We start from the raw sequence: 24,718 nt of genomic DNA on the forward strand, positions 1-24,718 counted from the left end.
CCTTTGAGGTTATTGACATGAAGAGTAATGCTAATGTAATTGCACTGAAATTCATGCACATGAAAACCTCACCAGGGCAAAGTCAGAATAAATGGTCTGTTTGGAAACAAAATGTTAACGCAATGGAGTAGCAGTATCTGTCTTCAACCTGAGGAGTATCAAGACACCATGGGCCACAGTGCAGCAGAACTGTCACCCTGGCTCAGTCTGTGCTTGGGGGACACGAGCAGAGCTCTCTGCTTGTACCCCTGAGGTGTGCACTGCTGCACCACCACATCCCAGCTGCCAGGCAATGGTCACAGGAGTCAATAATGTGTATTCAGCCTGTGAGAGCAGCAAAATGAAAGCAAGCATCCTTGTATCCATTAATCAACCTGATCCTCGGCTGCGGAGACAATGCCTGGCGATTGTCGGCATTTCCCAAACATCCCTCATGCGCTAACCATCTGCAGCTGGAATACAATGCTTTGATTACAAACGTCAAAAAGATAGAGCAGAAAATTAACTTCTCCTTATTTAGTAGGTTTGGAGAAATGTGGCTTCACGCTACACTAATTCAGTGCCCTCAGTATGAAAACTCCCCATTACGATGTCTCGTCAAATTAGAGCCGACGATCCAACGATGTCATCTCTCTCCTCACACAACACTCTATTTTGTAATTAAGCAGGACAGGGAAACAATGGCCTTGCGTATAGAGAAAAGGTCAGGGATGCAAAACATATTTTTGCAAGCTAATTGTAAGATGCATGAAGCCAATTATCCCAGCAGTGCTGCATATGCCGAAGCAGGAAGGATTTTATAATTTTGCTCCGTGACTCCAAGTCGAGTCAACGCGCTGCCTGCACCCCGTGGGGCACGGGGCTGTCAGGAACCAGCGAGTGCAGAACTGGGAAAAAGGCTGTGAAAATTCTGCCATGATTCTATGATTCTAGGAAAACCATTAAAGCCTCTTAGCCCTTCCCTCGACATTTATTACGACCTGAAGAATTACTGGCAGTTAATATAGACAGGTGTTAGGCATGACCCTCCGTTCAATTAGGAAGTTGGTTTGAATGTGTAGGATAAGGGAAGTGTTTCTGTACTCCTCTGAGAACTGGGAATGCATTTACCTCAGGCAGCCCCTGATACAAGTTCACAGGTATCTGCTAAAGCCACGTTAACAGGAGGAACAGTTGTGACTTTGCTGTTGCTTTGAGAGAAGCTGAAAGGCCCCATGTTGATTTCAATCCATCTCTGTCCTTCCTGGAGTTATTAAATTACCATTTTTTTTTCTTTCAACGCCTCCCAAAAAAACCCCTTTCAAAATGCCCTCTTTTCCTTTAACAACATGCTCCTTTTTAAAATGTCTAAACTTCCTAATACCACAAGAAGAAGATGAGGAACATCACAGTTTATGGAGAAAAATGTAATTTCCTCCTGCATCTCTCCTTCAAAGCAGCTCTCTCTGATTTTACTCCAGCCTCTTAACACAGCCATTAATTAGAGATCAGTAATTAACTTTCTGGTTCAAGAAATATTTTGCAAAAGAACCCCATTAAAAGGCTGATTTGCATATTCCAGGACAAAGCAGCCTTGGTATAAATGCAGGTACTACATGAGGCCAGTCTGAATTCTGAGACTGTTCTTGAATCTTGATTTTCTGCCGAAATCTGTTCCCTGGCATGGGGGCAGTGGGCACAGACACCACTCCCGGCACCAGTGACATCAGTACTGCTGGATGCTCCTGCTCCTGGCTTTGCAAGATGTTTTATTCTGCATTTCACTCACTGCTGGTGGGGCTGCACAAAACCTCTGCACAGTGTTTCCTCACAATATCTTCATCACAATAAAACCTGAGCCCAGCTGTCCATAGTGTGCTGGCAGTGCCACCCTTCAGAGGGTCCCCACTGGTGTAAATTTTCCTACTCAGACAGCTTCCCTGGATAATTCCATTTAAGCAAGGAGCCAGAAGAGGAAGCAGCTCTCCAGCACTTGTTCACACAGATCTGAAAGCCCTTCATGCATTCTGGGGTCTGCCAGTGCCCTACTTCTGCAGGATGAGTCATTCCTCTTTCCAATTCCAGAGGAAATAGAGCAACTTCATCCTTCGTCATGCAGCACTCACCATATTCTCATCAAACTTAACCAATTTCACCATGCCGAAAAATATTTGGCATATCAGGTTTGTTGGGAATAAACAAATGGTAATTAGATCTCCAAGAACTCCCAAATTAAGTTTGCTGCAAGAGCACAGACATTCATCAGTTCCTCACATGCACCAAAATAAGCTTTGTGCACCTGGAAAGCTCAAAAACAGACAGCATGGGCACTACAGTAGGAATTAAATGTGCTGCAGTACATGACTTGTACAATTCCTCTTCCCTCTGGGGGTTAGAAGCAAAAATTTTGGATAGGCTAAAGACAAAAAGTAGTTTAAAGAGGAAGTCTCGGTAGTGCAAGTTGCTGCTTTTATTAATGCAGGGCTGTACCCCTTCCAAGGCTGAGGTTCATTTAACAATCAACCATATGCTCAGGCTTTTGTAGCGCCAATAAAAGCTTAAATAGAATGTTATCTCCTGGAATTATATTAAAAAAAAAAGAAAAGCAACTCACAAAATAGTCACAAATGCTGGTAATCCAGAGCCCCTTAGCATTAAATGGATTCTAGGTGCACTGAGGGAAAAGTGTCCCCAGGAATGATCAGTTCAGGGTTTACATCACAACACAGAGTTGCCCAGAATACCCATTTTCCACCAAAGCATGACAATCTGAAGGCATTTGTCCCACACAGTGACACTGTGGCCCTGCCCTCTCAGTGTGGTGTAAAATCACCTTTGCTACCACAAGAAAACCATCAGAAATGCATCCTCACCAATAATTAACAACTGCAGCAGAACAACCTCCTCTCCCTTCTCTGGCTCTATGTCCAACCCAAAAACTTTCTCCATCACAAATTTTGTAGGAGAAATGTGGGCCCAATTAAGAAAAATCCATCTGCCAAATGCTTGATTTGTGGCTGATTCCCAAGGCCACTACAAAGCCAAGCATTCAGCGCTCCACGATAAAAACTTAGTGAGCTGCTCTAATAAATCAGGAGGCAGGAGACATTGTTAGCAAAAACCCACTTTTTGGAAGCCCTTTTAGCTCTAACAAGCAATATGACCAGCCAGCAAATTGAAAGGAACACTCATTCCACAATCCTCCTTTAGATCTCATATTTGCATACTCTGATTGTATCACATTAATGCACCTCAGAATGTGAGTTACACTCGCTCTGATTTTGCTCCTTTTACTCACCATCAATAATTATATTACTGTTGCTATAACAGGAAAAAAATTCAGTCTGCACAAGACTGGCAAAATTTGGCCAAATCCATCCATGTGAACCCCACAGTAATTTAGTGAAATATATTTGTTTCTATTCTCTGCCCCACACACAAGCCACATCCATGTAATCATCTATCTGAACATGCATGTGCTCTGTTCATGTATTTCATATATTCATCTGTTGGATAAACAAGATGTGCAAGAAAAGGAAAAAGAAAGGAACTAAGAGGCAGGAACAGTCCCAATTTAGACACAAAGAAGCCAAGTAACAGAAGCATTTATGATCTACTGTAGCTCACTATTTCAACCTGGAGTGTTTTGACTGCATTTACTGCACTATTCATTTTTGCTATGGCATTCCCAGAAAAATTGGCCCACGCTCCAGAGCAGAGCACTGCTATAATGGTGACTTCCACGAGCAGAGGAGTGGTTCCTGAACAATCAGCTTCGATACAAGATGGAGTCAAGAATCAAATATTTAAGAGGCAAATATTCCAATACCAAATGCTTTCCCGAAACAGTTCTTGGATTACAAGCAAGACAAGCACAGCAGAAAATGCACGAGAATGATCTGAAAGACCTGAGCTCTTTCATATACATTGTGCACATACAATGGGATGGGAATGTTCAGGAAGATAAAATTATCTTCTGTAACCAAAGCCTCGCTGCATGACTGAGAGGCCCAGCTGCTGCTTTTCTTTCACCTCTCTGAGAGCAACAGTCCCTAAGGCCAAGCTCTCCTGCAGAGGATTCCTGCTCACCTGACAGATCTGACACTGCGATGGCAGCAAGGGACCAAGAGCCTGCTGTCAAAAGCCACTGAGCCTCAGTGTCCTGCAGCTCAGGGATGTCTGTGTATCACAGATGAAGTGCGTTTTTGAGTGATGCCTGCCTAACAGAAGGTATAATCGCAGGTATCATGAAGGTATCATTCATTCTCAGTTTCTCATACTCGTATGAGCAAAGTCTCCGTTATTCGAGGCTGCCAAGTGCCACCTCTCCTCTAAGCCACCCTTTAAGCTCTAACTGCAAATACACACCATTCCCCGAGTCTCTTTAAGGAGGAGTTGCATTACATCTGGCTCTCTGGAAGCCCAGCCAGCTCCCGGGCTCTTGTGCTGGGAGGGCAGGGAAATTACAAGGCTTAATTTGGGAAAATGACTCTGGCTGCAGGGCTGGCCAGAACAGTTAATTCCCATGTCCTATCCTGCCAAGTCACAGAACGAAACAAAACTCATCCAGGTAGAAAGAAAACATTGCCTAATCTGCCTGTTCTCTGAGCAAAGCAGCGGCACTGGAGGCTCATTCCCGGCCACCCGGCTCCGCTCGCTTCCCTCTGGAACACAGTGCCCTACTTCGAGCATTTGGGAAAACTGCAGCACAGCAATCAAATCAACTCTGTCTGCTCAGATAGAAATCCCCGAAATCTTACTCTGCACTAACCAGCACAATCATTCTACTTGCAGAATCCAGAAGGAAAAAGCTTAGGAGGTTGCAATAGGTTATGTAAGGAAGAATCCAGATTGATAACTGTTATCTGTGGGCTTCAAAAGCTCATAGCCACTCCAGTAAATAAGCACAGCTAAAACAAAATAAGTTGTCATTGCTTTTCAAAGTGAAGCATTTACTCAATGGGTTCTCAAGTACCATCCTGGTATATTAAACTGCCCCTGCTCCGACCTGGTTACATCAGGGTGGAATCCAACCTGGTGGAATTTTCAGACACAGACTTTTCCTGACACTTCAGTATTTCTGTCACTTCCCAAAATGATTTGTGTAAGGTTAAAAAGATCTTCCTTTTGGAAGCAAACCACTGGTTTGTTTCCATGGCTGGTAAAGGAATCTGTCTTCCTCAACCATGACCTTGATCTGCATGTGAATTTAAACACAAATTTACCTTGAACAGTGCTTGTCTGATGCTCACACTGACATAAATCTGCACGTACATAAATACACACAAATCCACCAAAGAGCTGCTCTACTTTCTAACCGGCTGAAGAATAAACCCAAGATCTCATTTCTCTTTTATTTTGCTCGCAATTTGCTCCAATATTTGCCATCCCACGTGAAATGCTTTATCAGATCCATCTGCACATTCCCTGCAACGCATCCCTCCTGGCCCGAGCTCCTGTCATGGCTCAGACAGAAGCAGCAGCTCCGGCCACACGCCGAGGCTCCATCTCCCAGTAATGACGGCAGACAACGGCGGGATGGAGATGGATGTGTGCGAGGGGGGAGAGAGGGATTTGGGGAGATTATGGTTGTTATTGTTCCGCGTTATTGTTCATACCGTGTGTAACCCAGTTGTGATCGGTGTAGTCCAGTGTGGGAGCATCCCTCCCCTTCCTCCCTCACCTGCATCAGTCGGCTCTGGCTGCTGCATCTCTGTGCTATTTATATGCTGGCGCATCAATTTAGGATTTATTGGGGAAGAAAAAGCAGAGCAGTCAGGCTTCTCTGCACCTGGAATTTAACCTGAAAAGGGAGGGCTTGCACCGTATCCTCAGCAACAAATTAAAACTACCCCTCTTGCAATTAACCAAGTCTACTCCTATCAGAGATGCAGCCCTTGCTCCGAATAAGATAAGATCTTAACAAGAGCTGGAAAAATCAATATCCTCCTTCTCTCTCCCACACCCTCCACGAAACGTCCCCTTACCTTTCATGGTCCACACTCCTGAAGCCAGGTAAAATGTGCCGGAAGCTGCTGTTCCTATCGAGCTTCGGTTGGCTCTTTGTCCTTTTGATGGAGCCTTTAAGCCGACGGCTGAGGAACCCCTGTGGGGTGAGACAAGAATACTAAATGACAAGGCAGAGGGGAGCGGGCAGCGGCAGCGGTGCCGCCCGTGCAGCAGCAGGGCACGGCGTCCTCGGCAGCTCCCGCCCGAGCGGCGCTGGCAGCGCCCGGCTCAGCCAACATCTGCTCCCAGCGCTGCCAGGCCGGGGCTGCGGCGCGCCAGACTCCCCGAAGCCTCCGTTGCCCTGGCAACCATCAGCTCCCATAAAAATCCCGTCGGAAAGACAAGACTGGCACATCGCAGCGCTGACGGGAGCAGGGGCTGGCCGCGGCTCCGGCCGCCCCAGCCCAGACGCCACCCCCGCCGCAGCCGCGGGCGGACGGGCGAGCTCCGTTACCTGCTCCAGACCGCCCGCGTTCGCTGCCATGGCCGGCACGGCCGGGCCCGGGCGCCTCGCTCACATGGATGGAGCTCTCGCAAAGCTCATCCCAGTGAGCCCGGGGGCTCGGGGCTACAGGCACCACCTTGGAGAAGACAGAGAGCCCGGCTCGCTCCTTCTTCTCCGCCGAGCCTCCTCCCTCACGGAACATAAGTCACGGCTCCTGGAGAGCTCCACGGCAAAGCCAGCACTAAACGTTTTAATAGCAAAGCTTCTAATGTGTTATTTGCTTACTGTTAGGAGTTAATGTTCTACATAATCTGAACATTACATTTAATCTCTCTGCTAAATAAGGCAATAAAAGTATAATACTACTGTGCTGGCCGGCATTTACAGTGTATGAGAATGGTCTGAGAGGGTCAAGCACTTTGGCCAGAGAAAGTGTGTTGGGGGTTTTAGAGAGGAACCGGGATTTTGGGGTGAAGCCTGAAGGTGTGTTCCTTTTATGGACCATCACACTAAAGAAATCAATCAGCTCCACACAAACAGCTCAGCTAATCCCCACAGAACCTGAGGTTCTGCACACACTGCTCCCCTTCTCCTGCCCCAGGAAAGGGGGAAGATATCCACGGATCAAGCACAGATTCTGACGTGTAAAGAAGGAAATGTGAGAGCACCACAGCAGCATCCCAGCCATGCCCACAGTGCACCCTCTGCTCCAGGCAGGAGCCTCAGGAGTTTCTCCACTCAACATACAGGAATGGATCCTTAGCAGCTCCCTTTTATAAATGAATACCTTTAATATGTCTTGCAGGGAGATAATCACAGTCTAACTTCTATGTAGCCTGTCATTTGTTCATGCCATTTAAACACTCCTTCCCCACCTTGGATATTCACAGCTCACATTATGTCTTTCTCAAGCTGCAAAATCTCCCCGGGCACTCTGTGTGGCTCTTGTTATGGAAGTGACTTTCCTGTTCGTAAGTGCACCAAGAATTTCAAACATCTAGATAACCAAAGGTGGTTCACATTTATTAAGTGCCACTTTACTTACAAACGAGGTATGTAACATGCATTCATGTGAACTGAATATTTCTCCGGAGCTATTTGCATGACTGAAATAGCAGGAGGTATAAAACACAGGCCATCCCATTGTACACTTTGTCATCCTGCACAAAGCCGACCTGGGAGATAACAAAGGCCTTTTCAAAAGGGCTCTGTCCCTGAGAAATACCTTCAGAGAATTTTTATAGTATAGAGAAACATGGCTGTGAAAAGCAAATTTGAGGATTTGCATTAGCAAGAGCATTGCAAAGATATTTCCCTCAGTACTCAGACCTCAGCCAGCCTCCCACTCACGGTATCAATGTGCTATCAGCCCCATACTCATCGTATCAGCACAGTATCAGCCTCACACTCATCATATCACCTCTCCATGCTCTTGTTCCTGACTGAACCAGGCTCTGGTGGCCTGCTGTGGACACTAGCCAATAGTTGCTGTGAAGGGAAAATCCAAAATACGCAACTGGCCAAACATTTGATGTTGCCCTAAACTCCACTGGTGAGCAGGTTTTGGCCCAGGAGCGAGAGATTGCACTTCCTTCATCACTGCCAGCCCACCCACAAATATGTCGTCATTTTATCAAGCCACTTCTTCAACCCAGGAATAGCTCTGAACTCTGGACAGGGAATTGATAAGGAAAAGCCCAAATGCCTTCTGCAACCAATGGTGACACTTTTCTTCCTCCATCGTGTATTCAACATCTCCACAACTGTTCCATGATTCATGCAGGATTTGGAAATTGGAATTTAGGGTTGCAGTGAGACATTACTTTCCTTCTGTTTCCTATTGTTTTTACATTTGTTGCCACCAGAAGGAGATCACAGTGAGCCATTTTCCGTTTTCCTTGCCAGCTTCCTTGGGAGAATGAGATGTCAGAGATTTTAATGCTGACAAATTATGCTGCTATAGTGATACTTTGCACCTCCATAGTGCACACCAGAGATCAGAAAGCCTAATGTGTGAATTAATACCTCCTGTAATTTTTAAGACGGGGTAAGAAAAAAGGACAGACATTTGTCTGTGAAAATACAAGAAAGACAGAATCTGACCTGGGGTGTGACCGCCGAGCTTTCCTAGTGAGATCATAAGGACATGATCCATTTCTTCTTCATTTAAGACTTTAAACAACATTTGATTCTGATCTCCAGACAAACAAGACTAATCCCACCCTCTGAGCATTGCCTGCTCCTCTAGCTGAGCTGCATTCTTGTCAGTTCCAGCAATTAAAGCACTGCCCTTTGCATGCATGCTCTTTATACACTTTTAAGTTTATATTGAGAGCTGTCTAGGGCAGAATTGTGTCTTCCTGTGTGTGGGCAGCATTCACCACCAGTAAAAATATCTTAGCAGAGATTAAACTACTTACTGAGAAAGGTTTCATTCAGAAGTTAATAGTCTCTATGAAATGACAAAAAATAGAAACCTGCAGAGCCCAAGAATCCTTTCAGATACAGTAAATCATGAAATATCCTTTAGAAGGTAAGCAGAGGTTCCAGCTATATAAATTCATTGCTCACACAGCCTAAGGTCTGAGAAAGAGGAGATATTTTAGGGTCTTTACAGACAATCATTGTGTGTCAAGAGCGTGGCTCCATGCAATCCATGAAAGCCCACGAAGGAATGTGGCACAGAATTCATCAAGCCTGGCAAGAAAAAGGGATGAACCATGAAATCCTAGAGTGGTCTGGGTTGGGAGGACCTTAAACAGCCTCACCCTCTGCCATGGCCAGGGACACCTCCCACTGTCCCAGGGTGCTCCAAGCCCTGTCCAGCCTGGCCTTGGACACTCCCTGGGATGGGGCAGCCACAGCTTCTCTGGGAACACGCAGAGCTGGCACTGAGCACTGATTTCACTTTTCAAGTGCACAGGCGTTGCTTTTCTTGCTTTGTTTCTGCTGTTTTGCCTCTGACATCTCCAAGCCCGGAGTACAATCGCTCTAATCACAAGAGCTGACTGAAGTCATAATAAGACACAAAGAATGAAGGCAGAAGAAAACAAAACAAATCCTTTTGAGGAATGGCTTAATCACAACCACAGCAACTTCAGCTAAAACAGGACGGCACAATTCAAAACAATTCAGCACAATTAAGTCTGCTGTGATTTGGGCTCTTTTCTAACATATTTGACAAACCCAAAATCCAACGCCATCATCTCACTGCAGACTGAGGAAGGTGGGACTCTCATTTAAATTTTTCTTATCAAATTTGGCATTTTCAATTAGTCTAGAACCTGGAAATAATATTTTATTCTATTATAATGTTTGAATATTTTTGGTATTATTATACTTTTAAAGCATATGTGCAAACCCATCAGCACCATATGCCTTTGAGATGCAGGAACTGTAGCATTCCACACACCCTGGGGCAACAAGAAAAAAACCAGAAAGAACAGAGAAAAAGGGAGGGGGACAAAACTGAGCAGAGTGCTAATGACAGCAAAATCTGGAGCTCCTGTTTTATTAAACATAAAGTAATGATGCAAGTCTTGTGTCTGGAGCTGACTCCCACACCAATAATGTTCACTCGCAGCGAACCCACACGATAAAGTTATAAAGGTAAAAATTCAGCACCATGGAAACACAATAGAGATAAAATTTTAAAAATGATATATCAATAAATCAGGCTGGCTGCAGCTTTCTTTGGAAGAGTCCTGGCAGCTCTCCATATTCTCTAAGGCAGGAAAACAGGGAGAGGGCTGGTCAGTGGGAGGGTCAGGGCTGGGGCTCTGGAGAGCACTGGTCAGACAGGAACACAGCCCTGCCTCTGCTCTCATCCCAAACCCACAGAACAACCCCTACAAAGGCAGATCACAGCAACTACTGAACAGATGGGGTTGTTTTTGTAGTTCTTCCACATCTTTTTGTTTTAGTTCAAGCAAATCTCGACTCCAGGGGACATGAGAGGACATCAGAATTTTTTTCACTGCTCGTAATAAGGAAACTGCTATAAATAAGTGTTTGCTGCGAGTCCAAATGTGTAATGCAGCCTTTCATGCCAGGTCTCCATGTGTTCTGCTATGTCAGGGATAAAGTATAAAACTGGGAGTAAATATTTTCTACCAGACCCATCCTTATTCTGGGCTTTACAATTTTTATTTTTTATATTAAACTTAATTTAATTCTGGAATTAGTTTGGGGTTTTTTCTGCTGTTGCACAGCACATGGAAATACCCTTTTATTGAGGCTCCACTGAATGGATAACTAATATTTGTATTTGTGAAACAAGTAGGGCTGTGCCAACGCTAAGCATCCTTTTATAGCCATAAATGTTCCAAACAAGTGAGTTTACCCATTTCTACAATTACCAATTTAGTCTGAGCTTTCAAAATAAAAGAGAAACCTTTTTGGGAGCATCTGATACCATTTTTTACCAGGTAAGGACATCTAAGTGCACATTTTCACACTTCTCTCTGTGGAACAGGACTGCATTAAGCTACCCCAAGAATGCACAGACCAAAACAACACTGAGGGTGAGTTGGGCACCATTTGTGTCTCTTGGAAGCCCAAGAACAGAAATAATCCCCCGAGTGGTCCCTGGCACTGAAACAGGGCAGGAAGGGAATTTCTGTACAGCACTGACCTTTATGGATCAAGTATTTTTCATTTGTTCAGTGTTAGAGGCACAGGGCTGGAAGTGTCTGTAGCCCCTCAAACACTTCATATATCATTTATTTCTGTCAGCTCTTTTGATTTGAACTTTGGAGTTATAAGTTGCTTTCTGTCCTGCAGCTCTGCTCCTGTCAGGTGTGATGAAGGGCTCTGCTCAGGAGGTGACTGAGCACAAGGCCCCCATGGAATTCCCTTCCCCAAAAAGTGCATTTCCAGGATTCATGAAGCCTGAATGGGGTCTGTTTTTAACTTGGGCACAAGGGAGGCAGAGCAGTGTCAACCTTGAGGCTGAGGACACCCCCAAACTTATGAGAAACGTGCAGAAACCTTAGGAAATTACAGTTTTGCAAGTTTATCAACCAACAAACCTCTATTCTGTTTACGTGACAAAGCCCAGCTTGCTCTGATTGTGAAGATTTGCACAATGAAATCCCAGGGAAAGGGAAAAGGAGAGCAACAGTCTCCCAAAGCCTGCAGAGCAGGAGAGATGTGAACTTCAAAGGAAAACCAAAAGAGAGGGCAGCCTGTTCCAACACTGGACAACCCTTTCCATGAAGATATATTCCCAATATCTTATCTAAACCTCCCCTGATGTCTCACTAAGAGCAAGGAACCACCACTTGCTCTGACTGTTGGCACCCTAAACCATCATTCTATAGGGTAAGGAAAGCCCCTCTGAGACATGAGTGCCTTGGAATTAGGTTAAACCCCAAAGGAATGACAAAATAGCCGCAAAGCCATTGCACAGTCAGTGATAACTGGCAATAAAAACTCCAATTCTGCTGCTCTACACGCGGTGTTCAGACTGGTACTCTGACACCAGGAGTTAAAGGATAAACATGGAGATACAACACTTAGGATCATGAGAGGGGATGTCTGGGAGCCAGGCCATAAAGCAGCCCCGGAATGTGAGAACCAGCTCGTGTTGGAAGTGCTGCTTAGCAACACTGCCCTGCCACGGCCAGAGATTAATCAGATCTGCAGTGTCATTGGAAACACTCAGCTCAGCCCATTTGAAAAATCAGATGAAGATGCACTGATGTCCCCCAGGTCACCCAGGGGACAGTGTGGGTCTGTCCAGGTCAGCAAAGCTGGAATTACGTCAAATGAGAGGCACTGAGGGTTAATTATGAATATGGCAAATCTCACACGTGTGGGTATCAGCAAATCACAGAGAAGCTGCAGTAACAGAACACATTAACACACAACAACACTAACAACTCAACCCTTTCCCACCTCTGGCCATAAAGGATTGCTGCTTGAGCTTGATTTTTGTAAAGATTTCACCTATCTTGTTGAAACTGCCTTGGTCATGGGGTCTTCTCCCACTGCCCTGGAGAAAGAACTCCACTTTCTGGAGGACTGGCAGCTCTCAGCTCAGGGCATTCTCCCTGGTATTTTCAGCTAAACGCTTCTTTGCAGAATTTCACTCTGTTCCTTTTCTGTTCTTTTCTACCAGGGAAAGATTCCCGTCCCAGCCTTTGGTAAAGTAACAGAAACGTTGGGAAGTTTGGGTCTGGATTCTCCAGTTAGCACTGACAACTTCCATGGGACATGGACAGGGAACAGGTGGGATATTAGTAAGGTCAGAATGAAGGAATACAAATCTCAGGAAGAATCCAGAAGACAACCACATTTTGACAGTTGTTACTGAGGGATCACCTGGTTCTTCAATTTGGATTCTTTTGTTCTCCTATTAAAACAAACACACACTACTCTGGATTATTTGTTCCCAGCTCCGTAATTATCATACTGTCAACATTTCATATCCCAACAAGGCAGACAAATATTCCTTGGGAAGGCAGGAGAAGGATAATTGAGCAATCAGGGATGAAGGATGCGGAAACAGAGACAAAGGCAGAATGCAAGTAACCTTGAAGAGCAAACCCAGTTGTTCACCCAAAGAGAGAGGGCTGGGAACAGCCTGACCCAGGGGAGCCAAGCTAGGATGGCACCTGCACAAGGATTTCAGTGGGATGGAGCAGTTTCCTAATTTAATGGGCACAGTGGAGTCACCCAACCCAGAGGACAAGCTGCTATATCCATAACTCCAAAACATCCTGATGCAGGTCCCTTGGGGCTCTGGCCATGGGCTAAGGAGCCCAGGAGCTTTCAAGAGCTGCACTTTGGAGCTGTTTCTGTGGGGCAACACTTCAGCTCCAGGGGTCACTGACCTCTGGGCTCAGTCCAATTACAGCAGGTATAAAACCTGTCTAGGAACAGTTGGTATCAAACACTGTGCCCTTCTATTTCAGGAAAAAGGTATTTTTTCATATAAAGCAGATTAATTTAATTCTTTCACAATCTCAGAAATGAGAATATGCCTTCTAAAAGCCAGTCCCCAGGCAGATCCATGCTTCAACAAGCTTACTGTCCAAGGAGGGAGAAACCAGGGCACGCTGGTGGAGGTGGAGAGCAGGTAGGAAATGCTGTCAAAATGGGTGTTTTTGGCAGGTCACAGAGGGAAGAGTGTGAAGGCAGAGCTGTCCAAGTGATTTGCTACACTGACTATCCCCAGATAAGCTGCAGAGCCAGGATTACTTCTCAAGAGCTCATTCCTATGCCAGCACTCCAACCATCCAAATACACTGCTCCAGGTAAAACAGGTATCAGAGCTCTCCAAGATGAGCAATAAACACACAGGGGAAGGGAGAAAACCATCTCCATAAATCTCTTTACATTACTGTTCCCTTTTAAAGTCCACCTCTGGATGTGATGCAGAGTAAACTGGTCCATGAGAGTGTTTTATCTCTGCTTTCCCTAATTTGATTTATGGCCTCAGAGCAGCACATGGATGTCCTGCTGTTTCAGGCATCTCCCTGCTCACCTCCTCCTGAAGGCTCTGGAGCAGAGCAGACATTGGAAGAGAGAACTGCATTTTCCACAATATTGATGGCCAACTCAGTGTACAGGAAGGTATCAACACCAAGCTGCCTCATTTTCACTGACAAACCTTGTGTGCTTTTAGTAGCACATTTTCTACAAAACCAGCTGCCAAGCCAATAAATTTTAAAAAGCAGTTGGTAGATCATGTGTTTAGAGTAAAAAAAATATTATTATCTTTTGAATGTAGGGATTCATTGTGTAATTTTGCAGTAAAAGTTACTCATTCAAATATGAAACTCATGTTCCAGGCAGATGCTCTTGGCTTCAAAGACTTTCTCCACATTTCTGCAGCTTAAATTGGAACATTTGTATTCAGCAATAATTACAGCTGCAATCAAACAAAAATGCTCACTTTTGTAAAGGTGTGGGGAATACCAACTGGAATTCAGATGATACATCAGTCTTGCATTTTCCCTGTCTCCCTCCCTAGACAGCTCACTTCCCAGACATTGTGCAAATACTGAAGATGAAGTTCATTTATCCCCATCTCAGAATTTATGAAAATAACTATTTCAGTTTGATTCACTGTCTACTTACAGCTTTGGAAAAAGGGAGAAAGATTACAATGAAAGGATAAATATAACACACATATGACACTTCCAGGAGTACCAGCCTGGCTTTCATGATTTCTTCATCCTTCAGGACACACAGATCAGAGAGCTTTTTGATTAAGAAAGCTCAGAGAGAAATAAAAACCAAGGCAAGACTACTCCCTGCTCTTTTTCCCCACCTTTACTCCTTTCCTTTTCCTCCTCAGCTCATACTTTGTGTCTGATTTTGGGCCGAGGTGCTGAGGAAGGTGATGTGCAGCACAAAACTGCACAACTGACAATTCTGTTAAAACGCTCGAAGATATATAAACCAAATAGAATATCCTTCAGGAACTGGAGGAAATTAAGTTCACTGCTGGTTTATCCCTCAAAATAATAAGACAGACATTGCAAGTGACAGATCCTATTTTTGGGTCTTAGCAGTGATTATTTCTTGCCTAATTATTAGCAGTGGATTTACTATCTTTAAAGCAGAATTTTGTCACCCAGCAGGAAATTTCAATTCTGTCAGGCAGATTTAAGTGTCATTCGCTTACTCCTTAACTATTTTTGACTTGGTTGCTAATTATTAAGGAAGGCTTCATTCCCAGAGGGCCTGAGGGCAGGGCCAGTGTGTGTCCCTCAGTCCCAGCCAGTGCCACACCAGCTGGGACACTGCCTTGTTTCCCAGGAAAGGATATGAAGGTCTCCTCCACTGCCCCCTAAGAACAGCAAAACTTTTACCTCCTGTGTCTAAACAGCCTCTCTCCAGGAGCAAGCTGTAGCCATCACCCCTTGCCTTTTCCATGGGACTCCTTGGTAAAAGTGAAGTAAAATTAACCTTGAGTTTACTCCAGAAAAATAACCTTCATGATGTATTCCAATCAGGCCAGGCTGTCCTGTCATGGGAATGACATGGAGATGACCTTGCAAGAGGCAGGAATGAAGGGAGGGACAGGGACAGGTGACATTGCTCACGGTGAATCCTATCCTGCAGAGCTGTGCAGGGAACTCCATGGAGCCATTCAGGAAATAAAGACATGATTAGTTCTGGAGCTAATTTCCTTGGTGCTTTGAAAAATGTTGCAGGGAAGATATGATCCACTGTAATTATGGAGGAAGATAAAGACAAGAAGTTGCTGGCAGAGCGCCAGACCTGGGAACACCTGAACACCTCAGGAAAAGCAGCAGAGCTTCCCCAGCTCTCTCTCAAATTATCCTCGATGCCTGAGCCATGAATATCACTGGGAAAAAGAGTGTGGGGAGGACAAATACAGCTTATTGCTTATCTGAGTGCAGAGCTAAGGAAAACTGACAGCATGGAGGAGAAAGGGAATCTTGTTTCCATGGCAACTAAAGTTTGAAAAAAGTATATAGAAATCAATGTCATCTTACCATGTGTGCTCCACCCAGAGCCACGGAATCAAAGTTCTCTAGCTGCAGTATCCTCACTCCATGCAATCACCAGGAGCCCATGGAATCAGCCTTGCTGTTCCAAGGAGCTGCACTTGGTTTGGAACAACAGTGTCACCACCTGGAGAAACAGCCTCACATGAGGCAGCGCCAGGCTGGGATTTGGAGGGGAAGAAGAAACCCCCAAAACAACTTCCAAACGGTGCAGCTCAGCAGCCCTGCTCAGCAGGAAGGGCCATAAGCTCCTCTATGGCTGGTGAAGCTCAGACACTTCCACAGGAGTGAGCAACACAGACAAGATCACTTCCAGCTGGGATGGAGCATCTCTCACATGATTTCCTGTCACTGCACCCTCATTATTGTCAAAGTACACAGGTGACATGTGACCTATCTACAATGAGAGACCAAAATATTATGGCTCAAAATATGTTCTGGCAATTAAGGAGAAGTGTTTAGTCTAAACAAGAGAAAAAACATCTGTCTCGGAAACAAAACTTGGTAGAAATGTGTTGAAAACTATTCAGGGTGAACTGCAGCAATGACACAAATCTATTGATTCCAGTGCAATGAATTTAGTATTTAAGATAATACCTAATATCCCTGAGCTAAAGCAGTACAAATCCCAAATGGAAGAAGTTCAGGGATGAAGGTCCTGATGCAATGAGCACTCATGTTCCACTGAAGGTCTCCAGGAGATTCAGATAATACCTTCCACTCTGACTTGTTTTCTGAAAGCACAATGTCAGTGCTATTGAAAGAGGGAGAATGGAATGTGTTTATTATCCTACCTTTCATATCTGCAGGACAATTCTTTATCTGTGACCCAGAAACAAATTAAAGGGACACTGTCATGTTGTATATTCTAATGGCCCTCTTTTCTCTGTGCTACCAGCAATCTGAGAGTTTTCAGTGCCCAGAGGTTTGAACAAATTGAAGCTTTTGTTTGTTTACTTTGTGCCTTTCATTCACTGCACAGAAATGAAACCAGTCAGGTCCATTTGCCTCCCTACAGCCTATCAATTAGTCCAGGCTGTTTGCATTTGAGCTTCCTGGGAAGAGACTGAAACACTATCAATTTTTTTTCTTGTAGTAGTTTTGCAATGAACATTTCTGTTCAAATCATCCTTTGGAGATGGAAATCTCTAAAGAATAGATATGAATCCAAGTACATTGCTGAAACATCCAGTGAGAATCTGAGATTGTTCCTCTGTCTTTGTGGGGGGGATTAAAACAAAAATACACCAGAACGCCTGAGTGTATATTGAATTGTTAAATTACCACAAAAAAAGCCAAATAAATGTGTTTTAGAGAGTAAAGGCCAGTTTAAACCACTTTCACCATTTTAAATGATGCCTTGAGTGGGTTTTGTTCCTTATGAGGTGACCAGCAGCACTACTACTCAGTCCCAACTGTTTTATACAGATTTTGAATGATAGGGAAAGTGGTATAATCTTCCCAGGCCTTAGTTTCCCATTTATTTTAGGCATTATGGTAAATTGCAACCCCACAGTGCCTGCAAGCCTGAATTCATTCAGATTGGCAGAACACTTTAACAGCTCCAGATGAAAGGTGCTACAGAAGTGCCAAGTACTATCACTGTAATTATCATTCAATATACACTGATCAAAAGAATGAAATGTGAATTAGCATTTCCTATTAGCCCTACTTACTGCCTAAATGTTAAATATTCCTCCCATGGGCTCTCTCCACGAAAACACACAGGAGCTGTTGGTATTTCTCATCTGGCTACAACACTGCTTCCCCAGGAGTGAAGGAATGGAGAGATTTGAGTAGAGTCGTGCAATCAGGAGAACACCACATGTTTAACCCACACAAACTTGCTCAGGCTTTCTGGGGAAAGGGAGTTTGAAGCTGCTTTCTCTCTCTCATTCTTTCCTCTCTCATTCCTGGCACAAGGAATCTGTCCCAGTCCCAAGGATTTTCTGTTTACCTCCCTGGGACCTCTGAGTCATGGGTTTCACACAACCCATGGGATGAGTCCAGTGTCCTCAGAGGTTGAGAAAGAGTAAACATTTGGAGTAGCTAAACAAAACCGATGGAATTGTGCCAATTTACTCTCTACAGAGCCAGACAACTTCCTGAAACACTTGTTTTCCCCTTTCCCACTGGAGAACTACACAGCATTTGACTTTATTTTCCCCAGAAGCAGAAGCTGTCCTGCTTATCCACTGCCCAAGCTTCCCACAGGAAGCAACAATGTGAGCTCCTGCCCTAGTCCAGAACACATTTCAGTGGTGTTGGGGCACAGAAATTCAGTCATTTGTGGCATTTCCCTCTCGGTGGAGGCTGCAGGGTAAACCAGGGGCTCTGCCAGGGCACTGTGTGGATCCTGACAGATGTCAGAGCACCAGGTCACATCCCATCCCCTCCTCACTGCCACCACCACAGCCAGCCCTGCCACTGCCCTGGGGAGCTCTCTGCTGTCCAACCTCGTCAGTGTGACAGCAATCAAAAGCAGGGCAAAACCCCAAAAAACTACAACAGGATTACTAATAGTTCTATAGAAAAGTGGCCTCAGTGTGTGAATTAAGCTGTTGATGAGCCCTTATGGTCTTCCTTTCTCTAAAACTGTGCTTCAGACAGCTGCAGGCTCCAAAAAAGAGACCTCCCTGGAACACACTCAGTTCAAAAAGGGAAAAAATCCATACCCTGCCTTGCTGAGTCCCTTTTAGTGAAGCAGGTCATAGCACCATGTCTTTTATCCTGTCATTCCTGTCTCCTGCTTGATGCACATCATAAATCCACAGTGGTTTGGACTGCAGCTCTGTGCTGAAATCTGACAGTCTCTCCTATCTCTGACCAAGCTGCCTTCCAGTATTCTGCAACTGGAAATTCCAGGCTTACTTAAAAAAAATTTCAATATACAAGGTCAGACTCAAAGAATTAAACATATCTTTACAGTCAGGTACACTTTCCAATCCCTGTGCTAGGGACCACTGAGTAGGGAAAAGGATTCCCTTTTTCAAAACTAAATTTATCCTTCAGACCTTAGCTAGAGTTTATCTCATGTCTCATAAAGGACAAGCAAAAATGAAAGATCAAAATACCCACAGATTTATGTTAATAAGATGACTTAGAAAAATAAGGCAGAGAGCTCTAATTTAAATAACAAGCTATTAGAAATTTGACAACATGAGGTGCTGGCAGAGAAAGTAAGAAAGCCAAGGCATGTCTGCCCTTGGAAAAAGGACTTTGGAATCCAGAAACCCACTTACTCATTTTCACATTACAGCATCAACTTGGAGAATATTTAATTCTCTTGAAACTGTGGAGGATTTCAGAGAGGTAATTAGGAATAGCTTAGCTAGTGGTTAACACCAGGATTGGGAATTAGAAATGAAGAAATTCAGCTCAGGACATATTTTTGGGCTTTGGAGCACGATCAAATTTAAGTTACTTAAGTCTTCCCTCCCTCAATTTTTCCAGCTGGAAAATGAGGGTGGTAAGAATGAACCCCCTTTGGGGAGAGCCTGGAAATCCATCCACAAAAGATGCTTAAGGCACAAAGTCTGAGTGCTGGGGCACCTGACTGTTATGAGAACTGTTTCAGCCTCTGACACTGACAAACCCTCTCTGATGGCCACAGGAACCCTCCTGAGTTCTGCTAAACAGTACCAGGGAGACTGGAAATAATGGCAAAGACTCCAAAGGACCTCAGTCTTCTTCCAATCCCTAAAATGCTCACAACCTGAAAGTTTCCAAGCATGTCCTGTTGCAGAAGTGGTGACTGAACTGACAGATACATTCTCCAAGTAATTTCCATATTTCTTGCTGCCACTAACTCTGGTTACCCAAAGTCAGTTGCAGTTGACAGTTTAATGATAATGGCTTTATGTTTATATATCATCTGTGATGATGTTCCTATTCTCCTTAAATTCAATCCCTGTAAAAGGGGCACTTTAATGTATGCAGCCACAGACCAAAATGATAGTAATTTTCCCTTTGAGCTGCAATGCTTTAGTAAACAATTACATTTCAATTAAAGAGGGGTGATCATGCCCAGGGAAGTGCCATTCCACTCTCCACATAATACAGGAACATAAATTCTCCAAAGTCAAATCATTATAATATAATTTACATGACTGCTTTAAAAAAAATTAAAATGGAAATAGAGTGTATTATGCACAGGCAAAAACTTGGGGAAAAAAAAATCCTTCAATATCTTGTCCACAGCAGCTTGAACTGGGATCCCATTATTTAGGATTATGTTCAGTGAAGAGGAATGGCAGAAGGGCTCTTCACTTTCATCTCTCCAGGAGTTTCCATTTACTGCCATTAGTATTTAATACTTCATTTATCAAGGATTAAAACCAGGATAGATGGAGGAATGCCATGAGAGTAGCTTATGATGGATCACTGCAAATTCAGCTGTGTACTGAGCCCAAACAGGCAGGAAAACTGCAGGAAAATAAGTTCACGTTACAAACAGAAGGAAAATTAAAACCTTCCCAAAAATCCTACTTATTTGTGACTATAAATCTGAATTATTAAAGGGCCTGAAAGGCAGAAGGATGACAGACAGACCACAAAAGAGAGCTCCTGCTCCCAGACATCACACTGCAAGTGCAGCACCAGAGACACCAAGCAGAGGGTGAAGAACACAGGAAAACAAGGAGTTGATGCTCATCTTTGTGACTTTTTGACCACTGGAGATAGGGTGTTCCCCACTGGGTTTCCCCTTTGAAACTTCTCTGAGAATTGCTTCTCTTCCAATCCAATTTACACAATTCCATGGATGGACAGCCTGACTGTGTAGCAAGAGCTGCCATGTGTTTTGGTGTGGTTTTGGGGGACTTTTGGAGTCAATGTGGCTTCAACCAGAAGCATTGAAGTGGTTTTGGTGCTCCTGGAAGGCAAATTATTAATACTAGAATTGAGGGTTAAAGGTCTGGAGAAAGTAATCCTAAATTCTGTCTGGTAAAAGACAGAATGAAGATGTTTCCTCAAGTTCTTTGGCAATTTGGACTTGGCTTGGCCTGGGATATTTCCCTAGAAAAGGAAGTAAATCAGGCTCTAACAGAAGGAGTCAATAGATGGCAGTGCTTGATGGGATGGGAGTGAATTCTCCCCAGGAAGCCTCAGCAAATCCACCCCTGCAAAGTGGGCACAGTGAAGGATTTCACTAGCACTCAGCAGACTTTCACAGCTTCTGGTCCCTGAGCTTGATAAAATACCCCACAAATTTCAGGTTTAACCCACCTCACACCTCAAGCTGTTGGGATTCAATGCAGAGAGGCAAAATGCTTCTCTGGATTTTCCTAGAAGCAAGGCTTTGACCATGGACATGGAAAAGGGACACACTGGTGTCTGCAGCCCTGGAGCATCACCAGCTGCTGCCAGTTGCCCCCTGGAAGTGGAGACTAAAATCTGAACACTTGGTCTGAGAGGTGGCTCAGAACAAGGGATTTCAGCTCACTGAGCACTGGAGTTGGAGCCTCGAATTTCTCATTCTGCATCAGTTCATACAGAGCTCTGAGAGCACGGAAGTGAAGGGAGGGATTTCCATGGAAGATAATTATTGTACAGCAGGAGATAACCAGGACTAGGGAAGATTTTTCCAAGTTTAAGAAGCTTAATTAAAAATTTCTTTTAGGAGAAGGAGTAAGAACAGTTAGTCACATATTAAGATACAGAAATCTTAAGATTTGATTTTCAAGACTATATACTGTAATTCAAAAACTACCATGAGCTCTTGTTTTCAAAAACCACAATGCCCAATTTACTATAACCTGCCTGACAAACTTCTGCATAGGAAGGGAGCTCCCAAGGGAAGTTCCCAAATTTCCACCCTAGTTTGCTTTAGTTTTGAAATGAAAGAAAGCAACTGGAAGTGCAACACTGCCAAAATAGCTGAATCCAACAGCTCCTGAGCTTCCCAGGCCCTTGGAGACTCAACAGCAGAAGGATGGAGATGTCAGAGAAGAACAATCAGCTGTAAAATATGAAAAGCCTACAATTTCCAAACCTACAACAGCAGGCTCAAAAGTAATAATCCCATTACCACTAAACTAAGGCACTAATTACTATTCCCAGTGGCTGGAGTGGACTGACTGCTAATGTTCCTCTGGTTAATGAAGGAAGGTGAGGGAGAATATATTTCTAAAGTCAGACATCTGCTGAAGGCTGGGCAGCAGCACCAACTGTACCTAATGAAGCCATTCATATTAATGCAGTGACACTCAGAGGGGGAGCAGGGGAGAAATGAGATGAGGGTGGATTTTAACTCAGAAAAGACAAATGTCATGTATTACCCGTGTGATGACTCCCCTTATTTAATTCACACTGAGTAACAGAGCTGCTCAAAGCAAGGAACTGCATCCCACGTTGGCTGTTCCACCAGCAAGGGCTGACCTGCTGAAAGCTGGAATAGCCTCTCTAAAGACCCAAAAATGCAGGATTTATGCCTTTGGAAAGGAATGAACAGCTTTTTATTTCCTTTGATTACAAGGACACTCAGAAAAATACTCCCAAATCATCTGTCTTGTGAAGAATCCAGATTTTCTCATCATGTTTTACCTTTTTCACCAACAAGCAGTAGTTGTTTAAGGTTCAAGGATACTCATTCACTGAGATCGATAGGTTCTGATGGTTGGAAGAACAATTTATAGAACTAAAATAAACTCCTTGTCCAAACTGCTAATCATGACTCATTCACCAGTGCAAATGTTCTCAGGTGAACTGGGTGTGTTTAGATTTTTTTTTTCAGATTGCACCATTGTCTTTCCTTTGCAATTCTGGTTCTGCCTCCCTGGGTTTGGTAAGCAGCAGCTGAGTCTGTACAGAAGGTGTGGCCTGCAGAGAAAACCTGCATGGAGCAAATGTGCTCCACGACCTTTTGTGTCTTCTCTGGGTAGAAATCCCTGTGAGCAAGCTGAGAGCTAGCCCAGGGAGGAGGGCAGGGAGAGGGGAGGGCAGCCCTGTGCTCAGGCTCCTCACACTGCACTGACACAGAGCCAGGGCTCAGTGCTAGCAGATCCCATTCTTGGGGTCCCTGTTCCTGCCTGTCAGTGGACACAGCAGTGCCCTTCCCATGGAACACCACGACCACTGTAAGTCGTGTTAGTGAACACCCAGTGACATCTCAAAGCAGAGGGACTGAAGCCATGGAAAAAGTGAATGGCTCCTCCAGGCTCCTGCTGGGACAGGATCCCAGGCTCTGGGCAATCCCAGCTTGGCAGGTGTCCTGAGCTAATGACAGGTTCCTCCAGAGGAGATTTTCTCTCTGTAGGAGTATGAGCACACACTGTACAGCTGTAAATACACCTAGGAATACACTGCACCAGGACTCACCAAGGAAACCTCTCCAGGAAAGTCTCCCATGTGAAACAACTTACCCAAACTGCTCCAGATTCCATTCAAATCCTACTGCTCTACCAGGATACATTTGACAGCTGCTCGTTGCTAACAGTATCTAACACCACCCCATTAAAAACGAGTAACCAACCAGTTTCACACACAGAACTTCTTCTCTCAGGGTGAGCAAGTTCCTCTCCCCCCTGGCACCCCCCAGGACACTCATTAGGACCCCCAGCAGCCCTGAGGAGGGCAGACACTGACCGTGACCCGGAAGGGTGTGGTGGCTGCAGGCTCCATGGTGGGGTTCTTCTCCGAGATGCCGCTGGGCATGCTGCGCCTCTGCCCACACCTCTCTGGGGGGGACTCTGGGGAGGGACACAAAACAAGGGACAGTTACAAACCCAGGAGCACAGGAACAGCCCAGCAACACCAGCAGGCTGTGCAAAATGTGACATCTTCCTCCAAGATGTCCCTGCAAACAAGCCAACACGGTGACCCCATGGATTCCGCTCGCATTTCCCCGAGCTGCCTGGAACAACATTCCATCAGCAAGACTTTCACCTTCAACAATTAGCATTTTTTATACAACTGTAAGCTTCAGATAATGCCTGACAGGTTGGCATTATCATTATTTCCAGTCTGCAGATGAGTAAACAGAAACCGTATTGAGATGAGTGAGAATTATATGCAAAATACAGATCTGTGCACTCGTAGATTTGATCCTCCTCAGGGAAACTGCTAATGGGGTTAGAGGCACAGGATGCTTAAGTTACCTCTCTAATTCCTCTAGCAATTTGCTTTGGAACCAGGAAAAAATCATTAAATCTTGCTTTTGCTAAAGTATAGAATGAGGATAGGAATACTTACCTCCTTCCCCATCAGCGAGGAAGGGAGTGGGCTGAAAAGGCAAAATTAACAAACATACTCAACACTGAGGAGATCTAGAAAGATGTTAGGACAGGTCACCTGCAGCACTGTAAGGTGGCATTTCCTCAGTTCACAAACCCTCCTTGAAAACACCATGGAACTCAGAAAAATAGATTTATTTCTAAGCTGCCATTCAGTGATGCTCAGACCTTGTAACAAGCCTCCCTTCCCCAAACCATTCTAGAGTCCTCCTCAGCCAAGCATTTCCATGGAGGTTGTATCCTCAGCAAGGTTCTGCCCTTGCCAAAGCCTGCTATCACCTGAGATCTGTAAGAAACAACAAACACCAGCAATTCCACCCAAAAATTCCTGTGTGGATGTGTCTTAAACTATCCCAAAAGAACAGACTGAGATTCCAGCCATGGACTGGGTGAGGTGCTGGCTCAGTGACATCTTCCCTGGTTGCCATGTAACCTGTGTGAAACTCAGCCAGCCCAAAGCAGCAGCTCACTGCCTTCCCAGCTCCCAGATCAGCCTTCAAATGTCTGGGGCACTTTCTCTGCAGAAAGCTGCACTTTGAATCTCAAGCAGTAAAATCCTTTGGTGTCAT

At 44.6% G+C, this 24,718-nt stretch overlaps 1 protein-coding gene across 8 annotated transcripts in view; it reads right to left on the reverse strand.

Moving 5' to 3' along the window:
- DAB2IP (DAB2 interacting protein) overlaps window positions 1–24,718 on the reverse strand; it is a 157,284-nt gene that overhangs the window by 89,112 nt on the left and 43,454 nt on the right. For all 8 annotated transcript variants that reach the window (XM_085076758.1, XM_085076760.1, XM_085076764.1 and 5 more), the window contains 2 exons: window positions 23,503–23,606; window positions 5,967–6,085 (listed from right to left, as the gene is read on the reverse strand). In XM_085076758.1, the coding sequence (XP_084932884.1) occupies window positions 5,967–6,085; window positions 23,503–23,606 (223 nt within the window). Of the gene's footprint in view, window positions 1–5,966; window positions 6,086–23,502; window positions 23,607–24,718 lie in introns of those variants that run through there.

The sequence above is a fragment of the Lichenostomus cassidix genome, chromosome 17 (assembly GCF_008360975.1).
Source record: "Lichenostomus cassidix isolate B80296 chromosome 17, HeHo_3.0, whole genome shotgun sequence".
Taxonomy (NCBI): Eukaryota; Metazoa; Chordata; class Aves; order Passeriformes; family Meliphagidae; genus Lichenostomus; species Lichenostomus cassidix.